Source organism: Melampsora larici-populina (genome assembly GCF_000204055.1).
Source record: "Melampsora larici-populina 98AG31 unplaced genomic scaffold MELLAscaffold_7, whole genome shotgun sequence".
NCBI classification, from domain to species: Eukaryota; Fungi; Basidiomycota; class Pucciniomycetes; order Pucciniales; family Melampsoraceae; genus Melampsora; species Melampsora laricis-populina.
Genome location: NW_006768771.1, coordinates 835,164 through 856,755, shown reverse-complemented (window position 1 = coordinate 856,755; position 21,592 = coordinate 835,164). Strand labels below are relative to the sequence as shown.

Below are 21,592 nucleotides of genomic sequence, written 5' to 3'. Positions count from 1 at the left end.
CTTTTCGATCTGCGCTTTTCAGGACACGGCACGGCGTCTAGTTCTCGAATGGCGACCATTCTCAGCAAGTTGGGGATGTATGAGTATAGTGGTGGAACGATGTTATTCTTTTCTTTTCTTTTTTCTTTCTTTCGAATTATCAAATCAACACAATATTTAGAATTCACAAATCGGGTCATTGGTTAGGATGGAAGTTTAGGGGTTATTTAGTTTCTTTTATTTAGTTTCTTTTATTTAGTTTCTTTTCTTTCGAATTTTTCTTTCAATTTCTTTTCTTATAATGACTAGGTTAGGGGGGTTATCTTTTGTTTTTTTTCGTCTTAGTTGGGGGGGGTGTAAGGGAAGAGTATGGGTTACGCGTTAGACTTACATGTGTGGTATAGGGTTACATAAAGTTGTACAGGGAGTTCTTATATAGAGGTTCCATCCTCTCTCCCTTCCGATTTCTTCTCTTGAGGAACTCTTTCCTCCTCTCTCTCTTAGTAGTGTTCTCTTATTGATAGTTCATTTTATCTAGGTATGACTCCCCTTTGGGAGGAACTCTTTCCTCCTCTCTCTCTTAGTAGTGTTCTCTTATTGATAGTTCATTTTATCTAGGCTATTCAGGAATATAAACAAAGGTGTTACTTTGTCTGGCTTCGGCCTTTTGAGTCCCGCGAACCCAGTGAAGGTCGATTGAGAGACGACCTTACAAAATGCTGAAAGAATGCCGATTAATCCTGCGAGACAAACGATCAATGAGACGAGTGAATGCCCTTCTAATGGCATGCTGCCTTCTTCACAACTTCCTATTGATGGAGAATGAACAAACTGCTTTCTCGTATGGACTCCCGAATGCTTTCGAGCGAGAAGCTGAGCGAGAATTCGCTGAAGAAAACCCTGTGGTTGCCAATGCTGTTCTAGCTGATAACGATGACTCTTTAAGGAGAGAGGTTTTTGCAAATTATTGTCGTCTAATGGAAGAACAATAAATAGGTTGGTAAGTTTGACTATTTCCTAAAACAGTTGACTTCCATTGATGAACTGATCTAAATCAGTTCTTGCATTCTATGTGATACAGATTAAATCGGGCTTCATTCTCACATGCTCTCAAAACTTATCGTCATCCGATGTCAAATTGTTTCCCAATTATCATACACATTAATGAAGATCATAGATAGATGTATCTATCTATATACATATATAAAACAAATTCAGAAATTTATTTAGAAAGATATGTACACATGAGTATCTATGAAATCAAATCGAAAGATCCTTTTTATTGATCAAAACGATCTGGTGATCAAAATGAGATATCGTGAGACTGACTTTGAGGGTCAAATGGCGCCAGTTAATGAAGATAAATGAATCTTTGTTTTGATTGCATGAGAAATAAAAGACAAGTTAAAAAAACATTTGTAGTCACATCTGCATCGGAAAGGTGAAGATACTGATTTGAGTCAAGCAGATGTATCAAAAATCATAAGACAACTTTAAAGATTTTAATTTGAGTCAATGAGTTGAACAACACTTGTATAATACAACTTTATAGTATTTCGAGATAAAAAAACCTGGTCACCAATGATAAATTGATGGTATCCAAAAGAGACCTGATTTCGAGTTTAGGAATCTATCATTTCATCAACGGTTTTTTTCGCTTCTGCCCATGTCATTTGAAAATTATCCATATACTCCTTGTAGAGACGTCCTCGCATTTGAATGTCTTCTAATTTTTCCTTCTTCTTCTGACCCTCTATCTCTCGCTCCATTTTATCTAATTCAAGGGTTTCTCTACGTCTCTTGAGAGTCTTCGTCTCTTCTAAGTTTTTTTCTTTGAAATCGATTTCTGCTTGATGAAAATCTAATGTCTCCCTTTTAAATTTGAGTTCCTGAACCATTCGAGTGTGTTCATCGGTTTCCGGGTTCAAAGACTTGGTAATTGCATCGGTAAGTTTGCTAGAAGACTGCACCTCCGCCTTTCTAGCATCTTGTTCAGCCAACATGTAATTTTTTTTGAAAGTCCACTCGGCTTCGCGCTCCTCTCGGGAAGGTAGGTGATTAGCTAACATCGAAGAAGCTGGCCCTGAATTGACACGACTTGATTTACTTCCAACTACAACACTTGAATCAATCATAGAGCTTTTCCGAGGTTGAGATTGACGAGTTTTCTTCACCATGCCATCTTTTCCTCTTCCAATCACTTTTTGAGAGTTGCTCGGTTCGTTACCATTTTTATTTTCACTAGTTGTTAAGTCTTCAACATCACTTAAATTCTCAAATCGGGGACTTTCAATGCCTTGTAGGATATGATCGAAATCGGGATCGTTTTGATTACTAAGGTCATCTAGTTGGTTATTTGATTCAGTGTTTCGTTGAGTTGGTAATATATCATCGAGATCGATTTCTTGGTTAGACTCTTGAACATCATCAGGCGAGTTAGCCTTTCTTCGTCCAAAGGCAGGGATCATCTCCTCATAGTAAAGACACTTTTTTTTAAGTTTTGCTTTAATAATTAAACGTACGTTAGTTAACTCACTACAATTGCTTAAAGATACGAGAACTTACACTCAAACTTTTCTTTGACCAAAGATACAAGTTCTTTCCAAGCCTCACTATCAGATGTGTAACCATGTGCCTCCTTTTCAGCCAACGCATCATCCATCAGTTTCTGTTTGTCACCTTGACCAGTTCCATTCTTGTAGTCTCGAGCTACACGAAAATTCCTTTCAAGATCTCGAATCTAAGAAACCAAAGTTATCGAGATCTCTATGTAAGCTGTAAGCAAAATCCAGACTAAGATCGACAAACCAACCTGTTGCTCAACCTTTGTTGAACTTATATTTGAAAACCCGTTCTCAGCAAGGTATTTTGAAATCTCTTCAGCCACTTTGCCCTTCTTAATCGTTCCACCTTCACCCCTCCACCAATCCAAACGGAAACCATCACCTTCAGGCATAGTTAGCCATTCGATCAAAACAAACAGGGCATTCTTGCCCTCCTTGTTGAAGTCAGTGCGCCACTGGACTCGAGAACGGCCAGGGGAAGATGGCTGATTGTTCTTGTTCTTCGGTTTTGGATCGGCTTTTTTTTGGGTCTTTTTTGGAGTATGATCAGTTTGAGAACCTTGAGGATCTAAATCTTGCGTTTGCAATGATTGATGGTATGACATCGTTGGCCAAATGTGATGAGTATTTAAAGCAGGAGAGAGATGAGGGTGGATAGTTGGAGAGAATTGCTGGTGGATTGCTGGCGAGATATGCGGATTGATACTAGGCGAGACAAAGGTGTAAGAGTACCCTCCAAGTGGAGGACCTTGCCCTGCAACCGAAGGGTCTGAAGGAGACCTGGAAATTGAACTGGATCGGGATGCAGGCATATGAGCCATGTGAAAGAATTGTGGCTATAAGAAGGTGAAGTTTGAAACTTGAGATACAGGAGTACAGGTGTGTGGTGTGCACAAAGTTTCCAAAATCAAAGCGACATCCAGAAACTTCTTGGAGATGTCCCAGAAGTTTCTGGATGTCGCTTCTTGACACTTCTGGGACCCAAAACACGAGTTTTGAATACCCCTAATCTTATAGAGTGTCACGACTGCGACAAAGAAGAATTTCCTTGGGACTCGTAAACGAGTTGATTGGCTCGGCCTCAAGATTTTCCAACAAATCCAGTCATTCGATTTCATCCCAACCCTGAATAAAACTTGGCTGAGACTACGAAAATTTGATGCTATATACGAGCATGCCTCATCCAATTTCACCTAGGTCTGGCTGCCCATAACATTATCAAGTGTCTTGTTTGCTTCCGATACGTATTGATTCCCATCAAAGTGTTGAGCTTATAACCTCTTTCGCATCCCATTGTGAGGATTCGAAATACAACACACCAGCACACCAACTCACCAATTCATTCATCAATTTCTACCAATTCCTCACTAAGAACCCTTTGCCTCCAAAAGACAAATTCCATTTCCTACACCCATGATTGATTTATAATGTATATAGTATGTTATGTACCAATGCCATCACCACCATGCAAAATATGTCAAAATAAAAAACAAATAATCTATACAGATTTAATGAAATCCAAAACCAGACAAAAAAAGAAAGATCAAGAAGAAGACATGAAAAAAAAACTCACTAAAGTTTTATACTACAACATTTTTATAAAATGCTAAAAATCCAACGAAAAAAAAAAACAAACTTGCAAGAAGTGAAAACAAATAGAAAAAAAGAAAGTTCAAGATAATTAAGAAATGATGAGCTTATCGAAAAAAGATTGACAAAAAAAAACATATATAAACCAAGTCCACAAATTGAAGTGTAAGTATGCAAAAAAAAAAAAAAAAAAAAAACTTTGACCGAAATAAATTGTATCAAGAGAGAGAAAAAAATGTCAAGATAAAAACGATAAGAAACCAAATATAAAAAAAACGCCCCGCTTTTACCAAAAAAAAAACTTTTTCAACTTGATGAATTCCCTCAATTCTCCAAACTATTAACACAATGACCAGCTCCTAATACTACAAAAAAGAAGAATGTCAAACCAAAGATCAATACACTAAAAATCCAAACTCCTGTCTGCCTCAAAACTTAGGAAAGAAAACTTACATCTAATTTCATCACCTTCAACAAATCCAATCTTTCCAATCGGAATAGTCATCAATCTTGTAGGATCAATATCAGAATCACCTTCCGAATGATTATTTAAATCTTCAATACCACCACCATCCACACCACCACCATCACGATCATCATCATCATTTTCTTTTTCAATCTTCTTTACAGAATGATTTTCAAGTTTTCCATTTTCTTGTTCATTTAAAATCCCAACCACATTCGATTTCCCTTTACTTTCAAGTTTTCCTTCTTTAGTATTCTCTTTATTTTCAAACCTTTCTTCTTCTTTGTTTCCAAACGAATTAGTTGTACCAGTCGTATGATTCTTTAAAATCCTTTTGGCTATTTCTTTATTCTTTAAAACTTTTGAAAATGGGTCTGAGATTTGTCTTTTTACTGTATCTCTTCTAGAAATATCTCGTCTAGTAAGAGAAGAAGATGAAGTAGGTATTGATTGATTTGAAGGTATTGAATCATCTATACGTGGTGGTGATTCATCAAATCTAACTGATGGTTTTTTCTTAGGTACTTTATTGATGCCATTCACCCCATTTGCTTCGATGTTACTATTAGTACTTTGTAAACTTTGTTTTGATCCCGAAACCGATTTGGTTTGTTTGATTGGTGTACTAGATTGATGTTCATTTTGAACAGAAGATTGAGAAACCGATCCTTGATTAGTAGAAGTCGTCGATTCATTCAAAGAGGTTTTCGTATGAGGTCCTTGTAATTTAGAAACAGCTTCTTGTAATTTAGTTTGAGTAGATTGATGTGCTTTGTTTAATTCATTCAAGGCTGATTGTAATTTAAGATTCTTTAATTTAGCTTCTGCTAATTCATTCATAGCTTTCATATACATCTTTTCAACTTCTTCTTTTACCATCTTTGATGATTCTAATTCAAGTAAGATTGGTAAGATTTCTTCTGTTTCATTTGATGTGATCAATGAGATCGAATTAGGTCTTTCTTTAGATTTTTCATTTGATTTTCCTGGATCTGACATAAAAGACCTTTCTTGATTTTGGTTTTCACCCTTTGATGCTAAGATTTCTGGAATCTTAGCCGATAAACTTGCATCAAATAATCCAATTTGTAAATCATTAGCAGACGCTGAATTTAATAATGGTAAACTTGCAGTTCTAACTCTAAGTCTTCTTGGAAAATGTTGTGATAAATCGATTTTACAAGCTTGAGTTCTAGAGACTACTTGAGGTCTAGAGACTACTACTCCCAAGTCTTCATCTTCTAATCCTTTTGGATCATCTTGATCATCAGATACACTTCTTGCCACTTCTTCTTCACCAGCTGATTCGACGTTCGTGATAATCATCGTAGCTCTTGGCGAAGGTGTTTGTCGTCTAGTACTTTTAGATCGAAGGGGCAAAAGACCTTGATCATTGTCTTTATTTGAAGAACTTGGATTGATTGGATCAGGTGAAGAGAGACTAAGATTTTCATTCTTTGATGGATTAGAAGCACTTGACTTCAAAATGATTGGAACGATCGCTGAATGACTTGAAGTCTTTGATTTGTGTGATGGTCTTCGAGGAGACTCATCATCTTCAAATCTAATCTGTCTTGCACTTTCAGTTTTTGAAACTATCGTTGAATTAGAAATTTTACTTGAAGCTGATTCAGAAACGATCGATAGATTGGTTACATTCTCGACCACACGATCTGGCATAGACGACTTTATGTTATGTGTCGCAGAGATAGATTTAGCAATGATCTCTTGCGCGGCTTGACTCTTGGTATTTGGATCATAAGGTCTTGTATAATTCGAATAGTTTGAACCATTAGATCCTATACTTGATTGTCGTTCATGCTCATATGGTGGGTTCGATGTTTGACTGCCGGTCATCGAAGGTCGAGACCCATCGATCATAAAGCGAACCGTTTGTGGAGGGGCGACCACCGATCCATCCTCCCTGTCGCTATCTGGTACATAGACGGGTGGTGGAGAAGGTGCACGAGCCGAAAGGTTAAGTCTGTTTTTGAGTAACGGTTCAGGTTTATCGAAGACAATTTCGGGGGCTGGGTATTGCGAGTAACTGACACCGTAAAGTTTCTGTCGGTAAGCAAGGAAGTGAGAAGGGAAATCTTAAGCGATATTGAAATGCAACATTGCTCTGGGTCAGTGTCTTCACATACCTCCCAAGCTTTAGAGGTGGATTCGAATAAAGCCGTGAGTGTATGCTGATCAAAAACTCGCTCAGTAAAGCTATATGGTTTCCCAATGATTCAGAGTGAGTATAGATCATAGTGTGCAAGATACAAAGCGATAATTGAACTCAACTGATCGACTACCTTTCCAAGATGTCCAAACATTGCATCACTATAACTAAGACCCTTCAATTGATGAGTCCTCCAAGCCAAATCTCTGTAAAACACATCAAAGAGAGGAATATAGATTCAAAGATCAGAATGGTAAATGTCATAACAGCCAATGAGTGATAGAGACTTACATATCCCATGTAGGTATACAAGTATCGATTGAAGTATTATCTCTAACCTTTAAAAGTTCTACGAACCTATCATACAAATCACGTTCAATTCTCTGATGGACTCAAGACGCATTCAAATTGATACTTACGCTTGATATCTTGAGCAAGCCCGATTAATAGCCAAACCCGAGAAATTCTTTCGACTTGAAGCTTCAATATCACGACCACCAGCAGCTTTATTCCAACCTAAGCTTACAATTGCATTTCTGAAGCTTTCTTGTCGTTTCATCTATGAAAAAGAAAAGTGGAAAGCAGAAGATCAGTTATGAGTCTAGTGATAAGATGATGATTTGAAAGTGAAAGAACTCAACAAATGTGATCAAATCAAGTGAAAATGGCTCCGGAACACTATAAGCACTCAGCATTCGATTCACACCTTCAGTCTTTGATATCCTGTGACGATTCAAGTCAGTAAATCTCTAGTGTACCATTTCATATATTGAGGGTTTACTAACTTAGGAACAGCTGTTAAAACCTTCATTGTCTGAACTGCAGCTTGTGTAGCAGATAAACGTTGTTCAACATCAGTATTAGACACCGAAGCGAAACAACGAGTAACCAATCGATTGAATGTCCCAGCATGTTCAACATCTTCCAATTTCCTGCTAGTACTCAAAGTCCCCCTGAGAACCAAAGAAAAAAAATCAGACTTTGTTGGATGTGATTTGGTCAAGAGAACAATGAGACATACCCCATAGAATCAAACTCGGCCAATGGTGGTAAAGAGAGAGAATAAATATCTCGAAGTAATTTATGAACCGCTAGATCTGCTTTCGTACCCTGCCATCTACATCCTTCACACTTAAGACGACATGAATAACTTTCGGCCCATCCGGTATGATTACGATTAGTGAAACCTGATATAAAGTTACAAATTTAGCGTTTCTCAATCAGCATCAGACGTGATCATTAATAGAGAATCAGTGGTAAAATAGGTAACGTACGAGATTCGATAGCAGATTCACAACGTGGACAAAGTGAAGTACGAAACGAAGGACTTTCGAAATACTCAGTAGGATGATAAGCAGTATTAGTACTATCAAACCAATGTCTAATAGCTTTCTCTGAGATCGATACACCCATCGGATGTAATGTGGATCTAGTTCTCCTATATTGACTAGCCTGTTAATATCACAAAAACGTCTTCAATGAGCATTTTCATTCGAGATATAGTTGTGCCTCGATTTATAAAGGAAGTTGGGTAAGAGTTCTCATGAACTTACAGCTAATGAAAGAGGGAATGAAACAGCCTTAAGAATAGGATACATTCGTCTTGAATCTTCATACATCCATCTAAACAAAATGATAAAATGAGTCAACCAGATATGTATGAAGAATAAAGATATCAAAATGATCTTAAATCTAAAGAAAACAAATGATAGTCAATTTTACATACCTTGATCCTAAACAATAAGCATGCCAAACCATCAAAACATCAAGTGGTGGAATAGTATCAAGATCAATGGTGATAGGTTGAAGTCTCCCGATCCAAAGTTCGAATCGAAAGATAGCCATATGTAAGAACTCGGGTTCAGGTCGAATAGTACGAAGGTGATGAAAGGCATTGAGGATAGTGATATGATCGAGTAAATCTGCATGAGATAACCATGGTGTCCTTTGAACGTCTCTAGATGCCATCGCGTTTAAGAATGTATAGTCTGAAACTGGTGATAGATGACTTCGGGGTAAAAGAACAGGTTGTTTCTTGACTGTTTAGAAGATGTACATATGATTTTTAAAAAGGTTATTCGATAGGAAAGAATAAAAGTGGGATCGGCTTCAATCTTTCTTTATACTTATGATAGGGGCGAAGATGAAGAGATATGGTATGTTAAATGTTTTTGGAACTGAAAATACAAAATACGAAATGCACTGAGAGAGTTGATGAGAGATGATTTGATAAAGATGAGAATTGAAATAAATGATATTGTATATGTAATCTCACGGTCTGAGTATGAACAGATTGGATAAAGTTGAATGGTGAATTGACAGTCGAGTGAAGGAAGAGATTTGACTCTTGAGTGTGAATGAGAACAAGTGAATTGGAAATTGATATAGAAAAAGGGTTAAGAAAAGTGTGGCCACGTCGGAAGATGTAAACCCAAGTTCTGCAAACCTGACGAGCTCAAGTTGAGAATTGTAAAACGAGAAATAAAGAGGATCAAAAGATTCACCACTCGAAGCATGACTCTTCTTTGATCTTGAAAGTTCAAGTTGTGTTTTATGGGTGGGATTCAAAAAGTTAAAGACCTACAAGCTCTTGGTAAAACTATGTAAAAGGCAAAGTCTTCAACAAAACTAAAATTGATCAAATGATTGAATAGGATGCTCATCTTGGATCATGATCACTTGCAGTACATCCAACAAACAATTGAACAGCATATACTCTTGATAATTCTCTGAAGATCTCCTTAACCATGGTCAGCTGACGGTACGGTGTCATTCAAGGAAGAGGATGAGCCGGTCGGATCAGAATCAGAAGCCGAAAACAATAGGATCTTGATTCAAACTCAAGCCTCTGAAGGAATTTAGGATTACAATCCTGAGGAATAACCATTGAAGTGAAGTTCAAAAAGGTAAACTATCAATCCAACTGTTCTGACCAAAGTATGTAGATACATATGTAGATATTTCCCCATCCCATCAAAGGGAAGCAAGATCAAGAACAGCAAGAACATCAAATATGACGAAGTCATCAAGTGTGTTTTTCTATCACCTTTTTCGAATGAGAAATAAAGAAATAGATACATTTTGTTGAATCACACCTCAACCAAGCATTTCGATTGGTTAAATCTTAAGTTGGCTCATTTTTTACTTTGTTTTGTAACTCTTCCACATCAAAGTAAATCATGATGAAGTGCACGTTTGGCACTTCCGCCAAGCTTTTTCCCCATCTCTTCACTCGCAAAAAGATGTCAATTCTCTTGGGTTTGCTTGGGACCCGCACATCGGCGATAGTAGGGACTGGGCGAAGCTCTGCAAAATTGCAATTCAACCGTAATTGAAAGCGAGTTGCAAACAGCTAAGCCACTGTTCAATCAATATGAAATTTCCTTATTTTTTTTAGTAAGCTTTATGGCACTAAAAAAAATAGGGTGGCGCACAGGCATGACCCTCCCTAAGACAAGCTGTCTATTCAAAATTTCCCCCCCACCTCAGCCAAAAGCCTATGGCAGAACGCTTCTGGATAGCCTGATATACCTTTCACAGGTTGCTCTCGCTCTGGTTTTGGTGAAATCATCTGACAGTCGGGTCTCTTGGGCTTGTAGGAGTAATCCTGACACCTCCTGTTTGCATAAATCGCTTCGGTCGACTTCCAGGGGATTCATGCGCTTATTGAGGTGGCTAAATCCTCTGTCGGTCAAAACCTCGCCCAGTCCCTAGTATACTACTGGTGAAGAGTTTTATTGACAGAAACAATTCGGGGTGATAAGCCGTGAATCATGATCAAGTCAACTTTATCCATATGTATAACCAAGTTGAATTTTCTCCGGAAGGGGTTTGTGATCTATCTCGGATGCAGATGAATATCATAATATGTAAAGAATGATGGTCTATCCATGCTGGGCTCTGGCGCATATATTGATCCTCTTCTCAGCCTCCACAACCCTGTCTTTCAATTTCTCATCGATCATACATGGCCTTCTTTGTTGTACTCGGATTTAACTCTTCCAGTCACGCTGGCTTGAGTCTCCGAATTCGATAAAGATTTAAGCAGGAGTAAGCTGGATCAAGATCTAATTTACAGTTGTTTGGAAAAAATGTGAAGACAAAGAGTATAACACTATGGAACAAACATACATTCTCTTGGTTGAAAGTTGTCTTGTTCAAAAATATAATCAAACTGTTTATGAAAAAATCAGAACTCTAAGGGAAAGAAAGTAAGAATCAAGCAATCAACAACTTCGCCGTTGACATTGGCCATTGAGATGATACAAATTTAAATGTCTGTTTACCTTGAAAACCTACCTCAAAGTCATTCTGAGAATATCAAAAGCCTTCTCATGAGGGTGACCAATCAACATCAAAAGTAAGCAATAAAGGGAATATTCAATCAAAGAAATCCAACAATCCAAGTCGGTTAAATTTTCAAGCTCAGACCTTTGAACGCCTTGGACAAGCTAGGGAGTTTTTTATAACTTATTTCACACTTTTTCAACCATTCTATTCAAACACCACACTAACAAACGACATTGATTTCTGGGTATCAGTTGAGAGCACCTTGGATGCATATATCTCAATACTCTATCAAATTCATGGATCAAAGAAATCATCATAAGAATCAATGAGTAATCAGGTATGGTGCCAAGATTAATCAAGAGAAGCTGGCACCAATCAAAGGTCTCCAGTCTAGCCTATTCAAAAAATTTCAAAAAGTCACTTGTACCATATATTTCTCATTAAGTCTTCATTAAACTGTTGAAATGTAACATTTTTTTGTCTTTAGTTGACACTGATCATGATAGATATGACCGCTAAACTCATCCAGTGAATGATAAATCTAGTCATCTTTTTTCTTCTGCACATACTCTTTGATGTAAATTGAAACATCATCATCAATAGATTTGATTAATAGATGATCAAAGGTTGGGTAAATAGATTCATCTGAAAAAGGTTGACAGATAATCTTTTAACTTTGAGTTACAAGTCTTAACATTGGTCATGTCCATCACCTCCTCCTCCACGTTCTTCTTTTTGTAAGACGATTCGACTGTTTTATGATCAAATATCGATCAAGAGTAAGTCACAAGAAAAAGGCACATGATCAGTAACCCAGTTTCATCAATACAGATTCAATGAACCAGAAGAGCCAAAAGGAAACCCAAGTACGAAGAAACACTCACTCATCAATTCTCAAAAGTGCAGTACAAGCTTCAAGTGCAGATTTCAGCATCTTGATCTTACCAACCATAGGTTCTAAAACTCCTCTTTGTACACAATCTGAAACTCTACCATTTTCAAGATCAAGTCCAAAATATTTAAGTTGTTTTTTAGCATCTTCAGGTCCCGAAGTTTGTGAAATATTATGAATTGCTCTTAATTTGGCTACTAATTCAGTTGAATCTTTCGCAGCATTGGTGGCCAAGGTTTTAGGGATCACCAACATTGCTGCAGCAAATTCGGCTATCGCTAATTGTTCTCGTGAGCCCTGTGGTATAGAATCGTATATATGTCAACTTAAGATGTCATGTCACATCATGATGGTTCAATGAGGTACGTACGAGTGTCGTAGCAAAGTTCTCGAGATAAATACTGAGAGCTGCCTCAACAGCACCACCACCAGGTACTACTTTGCCACACTCAAGTGTCCGCTTGATCACACAAAGCGAGTCATGTAAAGCCCGCTCCATCTCATCAAGCATGTAATCTATCAAAAAAAGCCTTCATGTGAGTACATGGGGACAGGCAAAGATTATATTGAAAATGGCGAGGGCAGTAGCAGAGAGCGTGAATGACATACCATTTGCACCACGTAAGATGATCGAAGCCGCACTATGTAGTTTAGTACCTTTGATCAAGATCAATTCATCATCACTGATACGATCCTGTACCACTTCCTCACAAGTTCCTAAATCGGCCGGATTGAAAGCTTCTTCACCATCCAACGTTGCTAAAGAGCTGACCACATTACCACCTGTGCATCGTGCAATCCGTCTCAGATCTTCCTTCCTGCACCTTCGTACTGCCATAGCTCCTGCTTCAACAAATTCCTTTAAGCACAATTCATCGATTCCACCAGTGGTGAGGATCACATTAGCTCCTGATTTCAAGATCATTCGAACTTTCTCAAGCGTGATCTCAGATTCCCTATGAGGTCAAGCAGCCACACGAGCAAAGATATCCGAATCAGAAACAGCCAGAGGAGACTCATAATGTCATCATGTCTGATAGAATAGTGAAATGAACCTTACCGCCTTCGAATCTGTTCAAGCTGTTCAGGATCAGCAATAGTGATGTGAACACCTAGGTGCATTCTTGTCTTTTGAAGGTTCATGTCTAAACATGCGACTTTTGCGGAGGTGATCCTCTTCTTCATAGCTATATAATGACAACCAAATGCATGAAAAACAAGTGAGCAGTCTGCAAAATTGTTACTCAGGTCAGGATTTGAAAGTGGAATGATTTGCCATACCTTGACTGGCTACTGTACAATTGAGTGCATATCCTTTGACATAGATTGACTCCAAGGCACTCTTACCGTGAGCTTTGAGCACGTTAACAGCCTTGACAGGATACTTGACTTCACCACGAGGATTGATGGTCTTGACCGCCAGCATAGCATCAACTGCAAGCTGAGCAAAGAATTCGTCGTCACTGCAGCGAGAAAAAAAGGAACGAATATGGGGGCGGTCAATGATTCAAAATTCCGGATATGAGCTTTTTATGGGGAATTTACGAGCCAATGATTTTACTGGACATGCTTGTTTTGGCAACATTGAGGAGTGTATCTTTTCCAAGGTTTTCAACTTTGATCACCAACTGATCTTGAATATGTTTAATGGCTTCTTTGCATGCCAAACGATAACCCGTGATGATCGTGGTAGGATGAATCTTGTTTTTGATGAGATCGTTGGCTCGTTTAAGCAATTCAGATGCAATGATAACAACCGATGTAGTACCGTCTCCCACTTCCTTATCCTGTTGTTGAGCTAGTTCGACTAATATCCGTCCTGCTGGATGTTCAACTTCTAGTAATGAAAGAATAGTCGCACCTGAAAGAAACATTCACAAAGAGTGTATGCGCTTAGTATCAGCGGTTCTTGAGGCTTAGGTAACATCAATTCCGTACCGTCGTTACTGATGGTTACATCACCAATATCATCCACCATCACTGTTGGTGTTAGAACACATCATATTTCAGTCATTCGGATCATTTCTCTTGGAAAAGCTTGGAAGAACCGACTTTTGTCTAATCCCACAGGTCCTAAACTTGATTTCAATACCTGAGCTACAGCCATAACAGCTGTTACGTTTTCTTGTCTAACATCTGCTCCAGTCGTCCTTTGACCACCTCCTGTTTTCCTTAAATCACGTCAAACACGACGAAAAAGTCAGTAAAGAAATCAGAATTGAGGAATCAAAAAGTTCACTGACCGAGCATCATGCTTGACCGTGGGTCTTTGGCGAAGAAACTCATGATGAATATTCAATTTGACGTAAGTGGTTGATTGTGTGGTCGGTCGATCGATTCAAAGGTAATCAAGAAATCAATGATCACTCAAAACTCAAAACTGAAACTTCAAATTTCTCACTACCATTTACAACATGTCACACCCTTGAACAGAGGTTTCACACATCTACCATACCAAATCAAGGGTGACACCTCACTTGTGGCCAGTCCTCGTGCCAACTTCCCGGACAACTTGCCAAGGCGTGCAAGTCCTTGCAAGTTGCAACCTCCTCCAGCTTCCGACATTTTCCCCAATCAAATTGAATCCAAGTCCAGATATAAAAGTTTATCATATATTATCAATAGGAATATATCACCCATCCATGGTGCATCGCCATTTTAGCAAAGGAGAAAGAAAGAAGAAAAGATATCCAAAGGCCTTTTTTCTCCGCTCCAGATTTTAAGTTTCAAATAAACCTGCTACAACTCATAAAGAGTTGCTGAACAGTAATTCTTTTGAAAGCCCTTTTGTCATCAAAACTTATCATGTTTGACTCACCATCCATTCAAGGTTCTATAGAGATAACCACAATCAAGGTTATTCATGTTGATAAACTGTGAGACATCTTCCTTACATTCATGATGGCATTCCACCAACATCACTGGTAAAGACTTACATTTACCCGAAATAAACGACCTCAAAATTGCAGTGAAGGAAAAAGATTCTTGCAATTGTACATTATTACATACACATCAAAATGCAAAAATGGAAACATGACAATGTGTACATTCACATGATTTACATAATGAAAAAGAATACAAACTCAACGTGACACGTGCTTGCTCAATTAAGCAGGATACATACCTGACAAAAACTATAAACAAATCCAAAAAAGAAATATAAAAGTTCAATCAACTGATCAGAATTTAGAAGAAAAGTGTTAAGAAATCATACCTTAGAAATAATTAAACGTTGGATTTGTGAAGTACCTTCATAGAGTGTAAATATTTTACTATCTCTATAAAGTTTCTCAACCGGATCTATTGTACAAATATGAGAAACCATTTCATTCATGTAGTTTTTCTTCAAATTTACAATTCTTGGAAGACAAACTCACATTCAGTATTGAATCCAGCCCCTCCAAAGATTTGAACAGCTAATCCGGCGTTTTTGACCGCAACTTCAGATGCCATACATTTCGCAATTGAAGCATAATAGGCTACAAGACAAATCGTACAGTCATCAGCGACTCATCTTTTTTCTTAGGAAGAATTAAATAAAGCTCAACTATTTCTTTGTCCTATATCTTTGACAAAAGCAGACTTCCATACCATCATGCGAGATGCTTCCACACCAATCGTCATCTCCGCCAACATGTGTCTATCTCATTGTGATATCAAAATTAACCACTTCGTACCCAGCAGGGAGACAGACGAAAAGAGGATTGACTTACGATACATTTTGGTGTTCGATGATTGGCTTTCCCATCGTGTTCCTAGTTTGAGCGTACTTGACTGCTTCAGTTAAAGCACGTTGTGCTAATCCAACTGCACCACTAGCTACAAGTGGACGAGTACTGATAGAAGATCAAATCAGAGATATCTCAAGCAGATCATCTAAGGGTGAAATGTGAAACCCACATGTCAAAAGCCTTCATCGCAATCTTGAACCCTTCTCCCGAGGTTCCGATCACATTGGAAGCCGGTATCGCCACATCCTCAAACTAAATAAATGACATAATAATCAGTCTTGTACGATACAAATTCGATAGAGTATGAATTCATGGTGGATATGTACGGTGATTTGACGAGTATCGGAACACCTTTGTCCCATGTTGATTTCTTTCTTACCGACAGTGATTCCAGGAGTGTTCGCGTCGACGACAAAGCCTGTCATTGACTTGTGGACGGCTGTTTTGCACGTGATCGAGATCATGAGACAGATATTCATGAAACACACGATCAGTAATGTAGGTCTTTTCTGGATTCTTCAACAAAACATCCGATCGTACTCACCTGCTTCGGGGTCAGTCTTGGCAAGAACAAAATACCAACTTGCTTGACCACCGTTCGTGATCCACATCTAATGATGAATAGAAAGAAGAAGAAAATGTCAGGAAAGATGACTAGTGGATCACAACCGGCAGTTGCAATCGCTGAGCAAGACGGGGATGGTAAAGTGAGAGTGGTAACAAAAGTCAAACCTTGGTACCATTGATCACGTATTGATCACCTTTCTTCACTGCCGTAGTCTTGATTCCTGCCACATCACTACCAGCACCCGGTTCAGTGACACAATAAGCAGCCACCAAAGGACTCTCAGTACAAATGCCCAGATATTTGGTTTTCAATTCTTCTGACCCGGCAACTATTAAAGGAGATTGAGCCAATCCGTTCGCTTCAATTGCAGTTTGAATACCTGAACATCCGTAAGAGATCTCTTCTGAGATCAATGAAGATTCTACTAATCCTAGTCCTGCTCCTCCGTATTTGGTCGGTACATGTGTATTCATTAAACCTGCTTTCCATGCCTCTTTCAGCACTGGCCAAGGATATTCCTGTAGGTTTTGAACGATGGTTTGTTTGAATGAGTATCAATGAGTGAATTCGAATTATAGACTGAAATGAAGAAGCTCAACTCACCATCGTTCGATCATACTCCGCAGCGACGGGAATGATATGATCAGCCGTAAATCGTCGAGCAAGATCTGAAGGGTTTACGGGGGCGTTACGATCTGATCAGTTGATTTTCAGACAGGAAGGAAATCTCAGGAAATCTCATGGTAGATTGTACGAACCTTGGTAAGCTTGTTGATCTTCACTTAATGCAAAGCAGATAGGACCCGATTGACCATGATCAACTTGAGCAGAGTATGACTTGGATGTTGAATTGAGATGAATTGGAATTCTTCTCGATTTGAAACTAGTCCTGATACTTGAGGTGAATGCGTTGGTTTTGAGGATGTTAGTTGATGCCATGATTAGAAACTTGGTTCGAAAGAATTTCAGAGCTTCTCTCGTCTGCCCATGATGTCATTTTCTTCTTCGAGCTCTCGGGGCTCAACATGCCCCGAGCTCATTCGGATCTTCGGACGCTGACCTCAAAGGAACACCACAGGACCGGGTGCTGGGGTATATCAAATTTCACGTCGCCAAAATTAAGCAAACTGTCAATTTATGAGGGAAGAAATCTGCTGAGCACATGTCGACCTCAATACTAGTGCTGTGGCCGCGCGCTGGGAATGTGGCAAAGCTGATCAGCGTGCAGATAACCAGGTTATACCAATATGCACAATACGCCCGCAGGCCAGTCAGAATCAAGTGTGATCAGATTCAGGCATTCGATCAAATCTTGAAAGATGAGGTAACATGATAGACTTTAATTGTTCATATTTGAGTACAGTGTAAAGATATAAAGGACGCGGTCTTATACAATTGATACTTTACAACCGCTTTTTGATTCAACGAAAGACATACAACCAATACATGATGAAACTCTACGAGGCACAGACAACAAAAAATGTGAGCAAGAAACGAATGATAGAAATTGAATGACCACAGGTCTTCATGAAACGGATGGAAATTTGAGTGAAGGTCTTCTATTGGGTAATCGCAATTCGACTTTGGCTGAGGGATGTGATACTTCTTGGACCAGGAAAAGATATTGAGAGACCATCGCTTTTTCCAGGTGCAACAGTCTTCTTGTTTTCATTTTGGGAACATGGAGTTGAAGTCGAGATCAAGATTTCACCACCAGGCTCGACTCGGACTACCATGGTGACTTGCGCCTCCGGAATTGGTGGGCGCGGTATTGACAGGTTTTTTGTCGGTGGGTTTCGAAGTCAAAGTCGATGCTTTAGCTGCGGGGTTACTTTCTCCAGTTGAGTATTCAGCAGAGGTAGATTTTGGCCAGCCCGATTGATCACGCGTCGCGATTTGCCTTCGTCGGATGGATGCGAGACTTCTTCGACCAGGAGAAGATGACGAGAGACTACCACTTTGTCCAGGTGCAACAGTCTTTGTTTTTTGATCTTGGCCAGAGGGACTTGAAGTCGAAACAGAGATTTTTCCACCTCCACTAGAACTGCCGCTAGCACTCGAGCCTCCGGAAGTTTCGGACTTATTTGCTGATTGTGCAGCCTTTGACTTGTCGTCTTGACTTTCAGGTTTGCTGGTACTGGCGTCTGCATGCGCACTTGCGTCTGCTGTCACTCCCCCGCCTGCATCTGCTTTAGCGGCCGCGTCCGCGTCCGCCTTGGATGCATCTGGTGGACTGTCGGTGGGTTTTGAATCCGAACTAGAGGATGTTGCCTTGCTTTCTGCAGTCGCGTGAGCTTCTTCAGCAGAGGTAGATTTTGGCCCGCCCGAGGAACTTTCAGTCTTGCTGCTACTGGCGTCTGCATTCGCACTTGCATCTGCTGTCGCTCCTCCGCCTGCATCTGCTTTGGAGGCCGCGTCCGCCTCCGCGTCGGCGTCGGCGTCCGCCTTGGATGCATCTGGTGGACTGTCGGCGGGTTTGGAATCCGAACTAGAGGATGTCGCCTTGCTTTCTGCAGTCGTATCTTCTGCTGAGCCAGAGGAAGATTTTGGCCAGCCGGAGTAATCATTGGTACTGGTGTCCGTAGCAGAGTTGGTAGAAGAGTCGGAGGACTTTTCGAAGGAGCTCGAGTCACTCGATTTACTGGATGAGCCCTTTTTGGCACAGCCCTGACCACCCAAAGCAGGAAACCCACCACCACCCCCACCACCGAAAAGTCCACCCATACCTCCGCCAAGACCCATCATGCCCGAGTGGCCAGAACCCATTCCTCCCATGCCAAGGCCGTGGCCCATCATAGCTGAGTGGCCGGAACCCATTCCCAAGCGATGGATTGTGATATACCAAGTTTGTACTTGCGTAATCCAGAAAGGAATTGATAACTATGAACCAGAAAGTGAATTGATAACAAGTAATGAGACTGAAGATGATAACAGAAATAAAAGATGATTCGTAACTGAGGGAACATTACAACAAGGACGTAGTTCCTCTATTTATCTACTGTCGCGTATCTTGATTAAGTGAGTAGGCATCATTTGTCAGACCCCTATGCTGTGTCTTCATCTTGGTTGTACCTGCTGGTCCGACTGTCTTGAGGAGAAACCACACGGCCCTTAACTATTATTATTAAGGGCGTGTTTCAGCGTAATCGTCTTTAATAGCCTAATATTAATAAGGGTCAAGACCCTGCTACAAGCCTAATCCCCCCGCACCCATCTTACCAAATCCTGATCCTACGCTTGAAGCTTCAAGCAAACCAGGCAAACCAAGACCACTCGTCCCACTCAATCCACTCATCCCACCCATACTACCTATGCCAACGGCGTGCATATTTTTGAACGGGCATTCATTAGACCCACCGGACATAGATTTGAAATATTTTTTCAATCAACGCATGAAAACAGGCCCCATTTCTGCTCCATCCATTCCTCTACCCATTTTGGGCCAACCAGAGGAGCCGGAAGTATCTGCTTCTGAAGAACTTGCAGCCGAATTACTCGATTTTTATATCTCTGAAGGTATTGATGTTCATTCAACTCGTCTGCTTCACCATTCTTGCTTGAAACTTTAAATAATTATCAAACGTGACTCGACATACTTTTATTTTCTTCACTCAACTGAGCCGGACCACCAGATGCTTCACTACTTTCACCCAAGTCGCTGAAGGCTGTAGAGTTCCCACCTGTTCGAAATTATAAGAAGAGAATTATAAAAATCAGCATATTAAGATTGTGAGAGAGATGATGACTCACCACTATCGGCGGAGCTCACAGTATATGTGTTGGTGTCACCTGAATCTTTTCACCTCGAATCTTTATAAAAAAACATATTAGATCATGCCAGTGATATACTAAAGATTATACCTTGCACAACCCACCTGATCTTCTTCAATCGACTTAGCTGAACCACCGGCTGCTGCACTACTTTCACCAGACTCACTCGAGCTCGTAGAGTTTCCACCTGTCAAAGACACATTATTAGCCAAGAATGATAAAAACTGGTAAACTAGGATCTCAATGGAGATGATGACTCACCACTACCGGAAGAGCACACAGTATTTGTGTTGGATTTAGGGCGCATTCACTTGAGCAATTTCTGGTGATAAATCACATTCTACAAAATTTAAAGTGTCTATTTGGTGGTGCATGTTTCATTTTTGCATTAAAAAATTACAGAATGTGATTTCTGGTCCAAAATTCCTTGAGGGCGTGTCACTTAAGGAATTTCTGACCAGAAAGGTACCCTCATTGCGTCAGAGTTGTGGGTTTTTTTGGTACCAATGAAAACTTGAATCAGAAGATTGGTTCTGATTTGAACCAAAATAAGCATGCTGAGCCGTGATTGAAAGATTTGCTACCAACAGAACTTGAATCAAAAGATTGGTTCTGATATGAACAAAGATGAGCTTGATGAGCTGTGATTGACAGTTTTTCTACCAAACAAGTTTGATTTTGATGAATCGCAAGATTGATTCCAATTTCAAGCAAAAAAACCATTGAGTCATGATTGGAAATATTGTTACCAAAAGAGATTGAATGAATCACATCAATGGTATGTGAGTTTGAGACCAAAGATACTATGATAGCGGAAAACAACCTACATTAACAATTTAAATTGCAATAGGAAACAGGATTGGGTTGTGGGAAAAGCCTTTAAAGAGGTGCTGTTGAATTGGTGGTTTGAAATGCGGTGGGAATCAATAGTTGGTGGCCGTAGTCAACAGGATGAGCTTGGATGTGTTGAAAGGCAAGACCATTAATGATGTGACCAATGGTATTGGTTGAGGTTCTTCAGTTCCTACCAGGTAACTGTCCGGAAAGAGGGAGGTCTAAAGTATTGATGATTATACTAAAGGTATTGGTTGAGGCTCTTCAGTTGCTCTCGGGTAACTGGGAGGTCAAAAGGAATTGTTTCGTATTGTTCTTTGTTCAATACAAACCATGAGTGGGTCAGAGAGGTAAGGTGGGACACTTCTGTTGTCCGTTAATGGATCTGTCTGAGGTGTATTGACATATTCTCAGCCGTTATTTTGGTACAAAACCGGTTTTAACCTAGGTTTTGTACTTTTGTACTTTTGTCAGACGCAACACAAAAAAAACCAATAAACTCATGAAGCGCTGCAATAAAATGTCAGTAAATCTGTCAGCCCTGAGTACACATACATGTACCCAGAACTAACTTTTAACATTAAAAACATTATGTATAAAATTAATTACATGCTACATACTGAACTTAGACTGTATGTAACATGTAATACGATGTACCAAAACACTTATTACATATAAATGTACACTTAAAACAACATGCAATATGTAATAAATACCATCTACACCTCATAACTCAG

General features: G+C 39.5%; 4 protein-coding genes across 4 annotated transcripts; all 4 read right to left on the bottom strand.

The window, feature by feature from the left end:
* Positions 1 to 4,457: 4,457 nt before the first annotated feature.
* On the bottom strand, positions 4,458 to 8,737 carry MELLADRAFT_95202 (uncharacterized protein; the record flags this gene model as incomplete). Its single annotated transcript, XM_007406730.1, has 12 exons — positions 4,458 to 4,498; positions 4,587 to 6,663; positions 6,747 to 6,791; positions 6,903 to 6,975; positions 7,061 to 7,126; positions 7,189 to 7,328; positions 7,411 to 7,492; positions 7,555 to 7,722; positions 7,791 to 7,956; positions 8,044 to 8,221; positions 8,323 to 8,392; positions 8,496 to 8,737. 12 exons carry the CDS (start codon positions 8,735 to 8,737, stop codon positions 4,458 to 4,460), a joined length of 3,348 nt encoding a protein of 1,115 aa, XP_007406792.1.
* Positions 8,738 to 11,460: 2,723 nt separating this feature from the next.
* Positions 11,461 to 14,302, bottom strand: MELLADRAFT_47340 (uncharacterized protein; the record flags this gene model as incomplete). The annotated part of the gene is made up of 10 exons (XM_007406729.1): positions 11,461 to 11,810; positions 11,944 to 12,248; positions 12,322 to 12,467; positions 12,561 to 12,907; positions 13,012 to 13,138; positions 13,233 to 13,414; positions 13,497 to 13,812; positions 13,890 to 13,931; positions 14,004 to 14,114; positions 14,195 to 14,302. The coding sequence occupies 10 exons, from the start codon at positions 14,235 to 14,237 to the stop codon at positions 11,750 to 11,752; spliced, it is 1,680 nt and encodes a 559-aa protein (XP_007406791.1).
* Positions 14,303 to 14,916: 614 nt separating this feature from the next.
* On the bottom strand, positions 14,917 to 17,199 carry MELLADRAFT_42430 (uncharacterized protein; the record flags this gene model as incomplete). Its single annotated transcript, XM_007406728.1, has 11 exons — positions 14,917 to 15,085; positions 15,166 to 15,251; positions 15,329 to 15,430; positions 15,500 to 15,591; positions 15,665 to 15,787; positions 15,852 to 15,934; positions 16,009 to 16,121; positions 16,227 to 16,293; positions 16,415 to 16,768; positions 16,854 to 16,918; positions 17,009 to 17,199. The coding sequence occupies 11 exons, from the start codon at positions 17,187 to 17,189 to the stop codon at positions 15,059 to 15,061; spliced, it is 1,293 nt and encodes a 430-aa protein (XP_007406790.1).
* A 758-nt stretch (positions 17,200 to 17,957) lies between these two features.
* On the bottom strand, positions 17,958 to 19,686 carry MELLADRAFT_103795 (uncharacterized protein; the record flags this gene model as incomplete). The annotated part of the gene is made up of 3 exons (XM_007406727.1): positions 17,958 to 19,048; positions 19,470 to 19,559; positions 19,641 to 19,686. The coding sequence occupies 3 exons, from the start codon at positions 19,684 to 19,686 to the stop codon at positions 17,958 to 17,960; spliced, it is 1,227 nt and encodes a 408-aa protein (XP_007406789.1).
* Between the last annotated feature and the right edge of the window lie 1,906 nt (positions 19,687 to 21,592).